Genomic DNA, 9518 nt, shown 5'->3' on the forward strand with positions numbered 1-9518 from the left:
CTCCTTTTAGTTACTGTATATACTGCTGCTGGAGATACTAACCTTTAATACAATAAGATAACATTTACTTTATATTTTAGCTAATAATCTGTAAAGCAACTAAAGCTGGAGGAGTAAAAGTACAATATAGCAACATTTGAAAATTCTCACGGAAAGTACAAGTACCTATACATTGTACTTAATTGCAGTACTTGCTCTACATTCCATCTACAACATCAGCCCACACAATTGAAATAAGGATTTTTTTAATACTCCATCAGCTTAAAAAGACAAAAACAGTTATAAAAACAAGTTAACAAGTATTTTAAATGGTTATATCGCATTTACAAAAAGAAGGTCAATATTCCAATAACTGGCTTCTTGGAACTTTTAACACATGTCACAGCAGCTCATATGAATGCAGTGTTTCTCTCTCCTTGTCTGTCATTGAATATTCATTATGATGCACGTTTAAAGTTACAGAACAGTTGAACTGGTACCAGTGGAAAACAGGCCAGTGTGTTCCAGCACCTTCTCTGAAACCAGTTGGTCAGTGAGAGCAGAGAGGAGACCTGTTCTCAGCTGGTCAGCAGCTACATTGATACAAAACAAACACCTCCTTCATTACTGTCCTTTTGTGGTTTATTCCAAGTGATCAAGGTGGTACAGGAAATGCAAGTCGTGTGGTTTACATGTGATATACAGCAACATAATATACATACGTGAAACACAGCTTTGAAGCAACATGTCAGTGTCCTGTGAAGTCTGTCCTTTTGAAAGTAAAAGGAGCATTAAAGTGCATCACACGTGTCATGAACCAGCTGGTGTGGAAGTCAGCGTCCACCAGCTGAAGAGTCAGCTGATACCAGCGTCCACCAGCTGAAGAGTCAGCTGATACCAGCGTCCACCAGCTGAAGAGTCAGCTGATACCAGCGTCCACCAGCTGAAGAGTCAGCTGATACCAGCGTCCACCAGCTGAAGAGTCAGCTGATACCAGCGTCCACCAGCTGAAGAGTCAGCTGATACCAGCGTCCACCAGCTGAAGAGTCAGCTGGTACCAGCGTCCACCAGCTGAAGAGTCAGCTGATACCAGCGTCCACCAGCTGAAGAGTCAGCTGATACCAGCGTCCACCAGCTGAAGAGTCAGCTGATACCAGCGTCCACCAGCTGAAGAGTCAGCTGGTACCAGCGTCCACCAGCTGAAGAGTCAGCTGGTACCAGCGTCCACCAGCTGAAGAGTCAGCTGATACCAGCGTCCACCAGCTGAAGAGTCAGCTGATACAACTGGCTCTGGAGCCGTGGGTCAGACCCTCAGTGCTGGTGCTCGGCTCTGTGATCAAGCTGAGAAGCCAACGGGAAGCTGTGATCGCCGTGAAAGCTGCATTACGTCAGCCCGCCCGAAACTGTGAGAACAGCAAGTCTGTCTTCTTTATTCTGGCTGCAAACTGAATACATGTAAGCTTGTTTTCCAGCTAGATAACTGAATAAAGCCAATAAAGCGAACTCAAGCTGCCGCCACCTGGGGCGCAATTTGCTATTTGCGGTTAAAAAAACAGCCAGTAAAGTTGTTTTCCTGGCCATGGGGCAGAGCCGTTTTAGTGAATGCAGCTCAAGGAATGTTAGCTCACTATCAGAGGCAGTGAAAGACAAAGAGCATTGTTGGGTTTTTAATCAGAAAGTGATTGTATTATTGGCACTATAATCGTATCTTTTTATATCATACCCAGCCCTAAGAGCAAGCCAACACCCCTTTACTTAAAGTAGCAATCTCGTCTGCTCCAGCTAACCAAGTCCTTTCAGACATATACATACATGTCATGTTTACTATACATTACCTAAATCATATCTTTGGTATTTCTATACTGACAATGCTTGTGACTTAGGAGCTCACAAATATACTGTTACTGATATGTCTGCAATGAGCAAATATCATTCCAATAGCCCATTGGGCCCGTGGACTTATAGGTAATGCCAATCGGCAATCTGTCCTCAAACACAGCGCCGCCGCGTTCAGAAGAGACATTCCAAATATTCCCACTATTGAATTCCCCATTAGTTCTAAAGATAAACCGTGAGCGATGATTTCAGACGGACGAACATGCTGTGCTCACAGCGTGGCTGTGCTCACAGGAAGGCAGCTCCACTACCAAACCACTGACGAATAGTTCCCTCCATTCACATCCAACTTGAACATCGTCTGGGGATCATTGTGCATCTTCATGTAAACATATTGACCAACACCTCATTGTGCAACACGGATATAAAGTACTGTCCCGAGACTGACATATGCAGCGTGACCCATCGGCTCCCACAGCTTTGGGAGCAACACATTTGAATCAGATCGCATCCAGCTAACATGCAGAGCTCATCGTCTACTTCAAAGAGTTCAGTGTAAACGTCATTGTTTGCTGCTGTTCAGCAGAACACTGGACTCCATGATTGATAACAGGATGGTTGGCATCCAAAGTCCACGAGTAAAAACCAACCCCACTGTCCTCTGTGGGAGCTGAACCCAGGCTGACCTGTGCAAACAGTCAAACTCACCAAGTGACGTGCCTCACAGCGGTTCTGATATAGCTTCATTCCAAGCTCACATTTGAAAGTTCCCACAATCTGAAGCCGGTCATCTCTTCTTCTTCTGTTGCCGCAGCACCTTTCTCCGCTTCAGGATCATGGCGTGCAGCTTCTCCAGACCTTCCTGCAGTCCCTCACCGATGATGGCACAGGCAGGTTGTAGGTGCCAGGGTGTCGAGGTGCTGAGTTCTCTTAGAGCCAACGAGCTCTCCATCTCAGCCAGGCTGAGCGAGTTCCTCAGGTCTTGTTTGTTGGCCACCACCAGAACCGGCACTCCCTGGTTCTCCGCCAGCCGTGTGATCTTGTGCAGCTCCGTCTTGGCCTCCTCGATGCGCTCAGCGTCCACCGAGTCCACCACGAACACGATGCCGTCAGCACAGCGGGTGTACGAGCGCCACAGAGGACGCAGCTTCTCCTGACCGCCGACATCCCAGAAGTGGAAGGATGCCTTCCGTCGGCTTTCTCCGAGCGCCACTTTGATCTTCTCTGTGTTAAAGCCCTTTGTTGGGACCGTGTTCACAAACTCGTTGAAACGCAGGCGGTACAGTACAGTGGTCTTGCCTGCACAGTCCAGCCCCAGAATGACAATGTGGAGAGCCTGGAAGGGAGGCAGGCAGGGGAAGAAGGAGTGGTGATTGGACGATCCGTTCCCCATCTTGATGGAGCAGGAGAACCCACCAAATATTCACCAGGCTGCTTTTATTCCACTGGGACTGCAGCAGGAGCCTGGGGGGGGGGGGGGGACAGCATGCATAATGAGTCAAAGCACACAGAACAGTCAGAACTCCATTGCTTTAGGAAAGACAACACACTACCAAGTGAATATATCCCCCTCTTCCAGTACAGACCCTTACATTACACTGGCAGGGAGACCTGAATGAGAAGGAACACAGCAGGGTGGGTAGCAGTACATTTGCACATGTAACGCCATGGCATCGAAAAAGGATTTCATACGCTAATTTATATTCGGTGTGTGAATGAGTAACCAACTGAATTAATTAAGTCTTTTGAATTTGACCGAAATCCTGCATTTTACCATTTATCCAGGGTTCAGAGATAAGGGCAGATCAGATGAGGGCTTTTCAAACAACTGAGCACACTGACATGGAGATATAAGACAATGGTGTTGCCCAGCAACATATACTGACTTCTCTCCAATGCTTAATGGCGAATTTTTGAAAATCTGTCAATTAATAGAGCCAATTGCTCATCAGCAATCACTCACACGTCTAAAAACAAATCAACAGAAGCATCAACTCACTAAGATGTTCTGATAAATTCGGCATAGGCTACGTGTTATTGCATTAAACTGTAATAAAATAGCGACTTTAATAATAGCTTTACAGCTGCCGCTCCCACCCTGCACATTAGCAAAGGGAGACTGAAACTGTTGAATATTCACAGAAAATGAGAGGTTTCCTTAATATACAATGCTTCTCGGTTTAATAGATATGAACCGAATTGAAAAGCAGTTACTAAGGATTCAGAAAACACATTTACTTATTAAATACGACAGCCTTAAGGGTGGAGGTAGACAACATTGCGTTCATTTATCATATTTTTAAACGGAGCCTGGCCTTCCGTTAGGTCTGTTCTAAGCTAATCCCGACCAGGCTGGACTTGAGGCTCTGAGTCTGATGCCAACAAGTGTTACATATCATAAAAGTTAAATTGGTTTTATTAGGCCTAGTGTGTCTGAATATCAGGCCTATACATGTTATATATTATCAACGTTAATGAAAGGCAAGTAAACGTAACATGACAACACAGAGGACTGGCATAGTCAGCTACATGCAATGTAATGTACTATTTGGTTCTTATGGGGAAATTAATTCAAGCTGACGTTATTTTGACAGCAGTTATCACAATGTGTACTACAATGAAAAGCATAATTCGTATTATAGCTATAACAAACTTACCATTTCATCCAATATTAACGGTATCGTTACGCCATTAGATGTTGTATGTCCATAGCATCTGAACTCCCAGAAAAGCTCTTAATATCCTCAGACCCTCTGAGATACTGAGCTGTGGAAGTGGAACTCCCTCTAGTCTACACTCAGAGGCGCCAAGCTACACACAGTAAACAGTTCCACTTCCGCTAGAGGTTTTCAAAATAAAGCCCCTCCTAAGAGAGAGATAGATTGATAGATAGATCGATCGATAGGTTCAAGGCTTTTATTTGTCATGCGTACATAGCTGTGTAGTTATGTCGATGAACATCTTAGGTCACAGGCTCCTCCAACAGTGCAACACAATAAAACAGAAAAAACAGAACAAATAGTACAAGTAAATACAAATAGAAAAATAGTAAAAACAAGTGAAATAGTGGGATAGTGCAATAAGAGTAGCAAGTGATTTAATATTAGACATCATTTCTAAATTGCAGCCAGATTAATGTTTGTGGATGTTGTTTCAAAAGTGCAGGTGTTTAAAAGTGTTATGGCCTGTGGGATGAAACTGGCTGAGTCTGGTGGTTGTAGTACTGATGCTGCGGTACCGCCTGCCAGACGGCAGCAGACAGAACCGTTTGTTGCTGGGGTGATGGGGGTCTTTATAATCCAGTGCTTTCTTCCTGAACCGCTCGGCCTGGTTCCTGGTTCAGGAAGAAAGCACTGGATTATAAAAAATCCTCCATGGATGGCAGATAGATAGATAGATAGATAGATCAGGGGTTCCCAACCTTTATTGTGCCAAGGACCGGCAGATAGCCTACATTAAAAAAAATCGCGGACTGGTTGTCAATTTTAACTGATTTTAATATTTACTCACAAGCAGGCAACAGAGACTAGCCTAGCCTAAAAGCCTGAACAAATACTAGAACAATATGCATCCAAAACATATTAATCCTTGTATCTACCGTTCAATTGTTTTTTCTTTATTAAACACGTAAACGGAAGAGCGTCTGAGAGGCGTTTTTGCTTTTTACCTTACTAAATGATCAAATGCAGCGCCATATAGATAGGGATACATGGTTAAGAACTTGTGGTGAAACATATTAGTATCACTCGTCAAATATAGCAGGAATAATGAAGAGCAGCTGATTTGAAAAAAACCCGTGAGAGGCGACTGAGTGACCGCAGTGCATAACCGCTGTAGGCAAGAGGCTTTGCATATGACGTCACGGGTGACGCGGGGTCAGCCCAGCGGCCATACTGGAGTACCAAAACAGACACCGTAATACTCATAGCCTACCTGTTTTTTATCGGACATATAATGGTGAACTTCTGTGCTATTGTTGGCTGCGGCAACAGAGGTGATCGAAACAGGGGGCCAAAGTCATTTTACAGGCTGCCGGCGGTTATAACACACCAGGGTGAAGCAATGTATGCACTTTCAAAGCGTCGACGGGAAACATGGCTCAATAGGATCGGACGGGAGGATCTCAAACCATCCAACCACAACTATACTCGCGTTTGTGGGGATCATTTCACGTCAGGTAAGTGTCAGGTTTTACATACAAACATTCAAAATCAACATACAACCCTCTTACTAAGACATGTATCTTAACAAGGACATATGAATCCTGGAGTCTGTGTCATCGATCGACATATCAGATTGTGGAGTATCTACAAAACAAAGTCATCCCTTGGTCATCTTCACACCAGTCTGTCAATCCCCTGCAGCGCTTCGTTTAACTGTAATTTAAAGAAATTCCTCCCCCTACTGGCCATTTGATTATATGTAAACAGTAAAGGCTGTACAGTCCCTGGCACCTTTTCAGAGGCTTTTGGTTTCCTCAATTATTTGTCATGTTCCAATGTCTTGACACCAGCATTTTAAATATATCTAAAGTCTGACTTCGCCTGTCAAAAGAGGTCACATTTGTATTAATTAACAGTTCACCCAGGATATAACTGACCTACAATCTGATTTATTTGCAGGTAAACCAGTGGCACTTTTTGACAAAAATCATCCTGACTGGGCACCGTCTGTCAAATTGGGCCACGAGAAAATTACAGCACCTTCCCCTGCTACACATGCCAGGTATAAACGCGCCAGAAAAAGGTCATCCATCGCACCACTTGATCTCTACAGCATGGTATCTGATATACCATCTCCAGAAGAGCCCGCACCGGTCCTGGGAGCCACTGGGGCAGAAGAAGGAGTGATTGAACCAGAGACTGGCACTGCAACTCAGACTGATTTGACTGGTGAAATGATTGACAAAATGTCATTTGAAATTAATAATGTAACAACAGAAAATGTTAACTTAAAAGAAAAGCTTGTAATATATTACTAATGTATTTTTTACTTTCTAAAGATGTAGATGGGATTACATTGATGGATAAAATAGCTGAAGTGTGCTGCGACCTGAATAATGTGTGTGATACTGTAATACCCGTTGATTGAGCCTTTACATTCTGTTACACCCCAATCAACCCATATCAGATTGAAAAATATGATATGTTTGTATTGTAATTATTATTACATTATTGTCAATGTTGTACTTGGTCAATTAAATGTCTTGATAATCAGAAAAGTGATTTGGGGTTTGGTTGTGTAGGGGAATGTTTGAACAATTATTTAAGATGTTTTCAGGCATGGAAGATTAATGTTTTTCTCTCAAGTTTTCTATTGTCAGATTGGACACATCCCAAATTGCTTGAATGTGGTTTCAGACCTGCACTGCGCACTAGAATAGTACTGGTAGAATATTCAAGCTTGGGTAAATACATTTGGAAAAAAACAATTGAAAGGGCAAAGTATTATACTTATTACAGGTTTCCAATTTACCCATTGAAAAAGGGTGAACAACAAGTACGCTCCTTTAACTGTAAGCTGCAGAGATCACCTCACATAACAGAGATACATTAACATTGTGTCCATATTACAGTTTGTGTCAATGCTAAAACACCTTTTTTGAAAGCAGGGCTTATTTTCTCAAAACACATTCACAAAACCATACACACAAAGTGCAAAACACCTCATATATATAATCACATAAATATATACACTGTCATTCAGATTGATTAATACTTCTGTTTCTTTTGAGAGGGGACATGCTGATGACATTTGTCACAATACCAGCTTCCTTTGGCGGCAACTGTTATACCAACACATTCAAAATGAAACCAGGTAGTTTCACAATTTGTGTTATCACATCCTATCATGGGAAGCTTTTCCTCTCCACGACAAAGGCACCACTTGGGTACCAGTGGTTGGGTATCGGTTGGCTGAGTCAGAGTGGCACATACAGCAGGGTCTGGTATCAGGCAGAGAGGCCTTTTTGGTGCAGTAATGGAGACTGGTGTAGTTGCACCGGGAATTCTGGTGAAGAATTGCCCACTCAACTCGAGGAGAATGACCTTCTGAAAGAATTCATGAGCTTTGGGGTATACCTTCTCCCAAAAGTCAATATCTGGGGTTATGCGTTCAAGATGAATCTTTCCATTCACCCACAGAACAAAGTCAGCATATTCAACATTGCATAGAAATAACTGGGTCTGCACTTGATAGAAATAGGCATGGTCTTCTTCAGCCTGTCCTGTCCATCACGTGATTCCAGACACGTATGGTCTGACAATGCAGCAACACAGTAGGGGCATTTAATTTCCAAAACACCTACACCACAGCACTTGCAGGACACAACACCATCTGGAGTTGCACCTAAATATGGAAATGTTGGCGATAACACGAGCCCAGAATCCTGGCAAATGAAACTGTCATGTTGATTCATAATTGTAATGTAATCTTCACGTGCTGATTTCTCGTGATTACATCCCCATTCAGTAGCTGCAGTTTTACATTTTGTGGCTTCTGGGTAACAAATAGCTTTAATCAAGCTAAGCGATGGTTTACTTGCACTTGTTGAACATGCTGCCTTCATACGAGATGCTGTAATCCGCCCAGCTCTGTATCGATACCAGAGTTTGGATTTGGCCTGTGTTTTTGTTGCCTTCTCAATGACATCCGCCTTCGGCTTGGTGATAGCTACATTGATCCCTTGGCAATGTTCTGTAAGCGCTTTATGGTCCATTTCTAGGCAGTTCTCACTTTTTAAACTAGAAAGCGGCTTAGGAAATGTTGACAAAGTCACTTTTGGGACAAAATCGGCATTGTGTGGAGCTGAGATTGTCAATATTGCACACTTCCTTCCAGTAGATTTCAGTGATGCTCAGCATCTGTCACTTTTGGAATTTCCCTCGAGTGACGTAAAAGTGGTGGTGTTGTTGTTGTTGTTGTTGTTGTTAAATTAGCTGCATCACCAAGACTGTCAATTGCTTGGCTTAAACTATTCCCTCGGGTTTTAGCCGAAGTAAAGTCAATGTCAGCAACAGGGAAGGTGTTACATCCTTCACTGATCCAGGTAGAAGCCAATACGCCTTTTCCTGGGTAACTGTCTTGGCATCACGTATCCGTACAGCTGTTTCTATGTAGAACAGGAGAGATGCAACATGGGTACATGTCGATCCCAAACCAGCCTTGCAGTTGCAGTTAGCTGTGATGACGGCACCATCCTTCTTCATCAGTACCCACGGACATGTTGGCGGCAGCCCAATACTCTGAGAATGCAATACCTGAAAAATGGATTGTTGACTATTTAGAACAGGGGTGTCAAACTCAATTTCATCGCGGGCCACATTCGCATAAAGGTTGCACTCAAAGGGCCGGTTATAACTATATAAATATATAATATATATATAAAATAATGTATTATGTTACATTATTGCCGGATAGGATAATAACTTAGTAATTAAGTACGTCTGAAAGCAGAAGTCCAGGGCAAATAATTGCAAGTCTCTTCAGTGTGCATGTCACAAAACGAGATGCATTGTGGGACATGTAGTTTATGGGCAACCTGCTTCTGTAAAGTGGCATGTAACCATATAATGAACGTATTATATTCTTTGCAAGCTCTTGCGGGGCCACATAAAATGAAGTCGCGGGCCGGATTTGGCCCCCGGGCCTTGAGTTTGAGACCCCTGATTTAGAACCACCAATATTTTGGTCCAACTTTACTT

At 43.1% G+C, this 9518-nt stretch overlaps 1 protein-coding gene across 1 annotated transcript; it reads right to left on the reverse strand.

Annotated features, from left to right (window-relative positions):
- Positions 1-228: 228 nt before the first annotated feature.
- Positions 229-4603, reverse strand: LOC117455048 (ADP-ribosylation factor-like protein 4A). The gene is made up of 2 exons (XM_034094401.2): positions 4473-4603; positions 229-3279 (listed from the first exon to the last, which is right to left on the reverse strand). Exon 2 carries the CDS (start codon positions 3206-3208, stop codon positions 2603-2605), a length of 606 nt encoding a protein of 201 aa, XP_033950292.1. The 5' UTR covers positions 3209-3279; positions 4473-4603; the 3' UTR covers positions 229-2602.
- Between the last annotated feature and the right edge of the window lie 4915 nt (positions 4604-9518).

The sequence above is a fragment of the Pseudochaenichthys georgianus genome, chromosome 11 (genome assembly GCF_902827115.2).
Source record: "Pseudochaenichthys georgianus chromosome 11, fPseGeo1.2, whole genome shotgun sequence".
Classification (NCBI taxonomy): Eukaryota; Metazoa; Chordata; class Actinopteri; order Perciformes; family Channichthyidae; genus Pseudochaenichthys; species Pseudochaenichthys georgianus.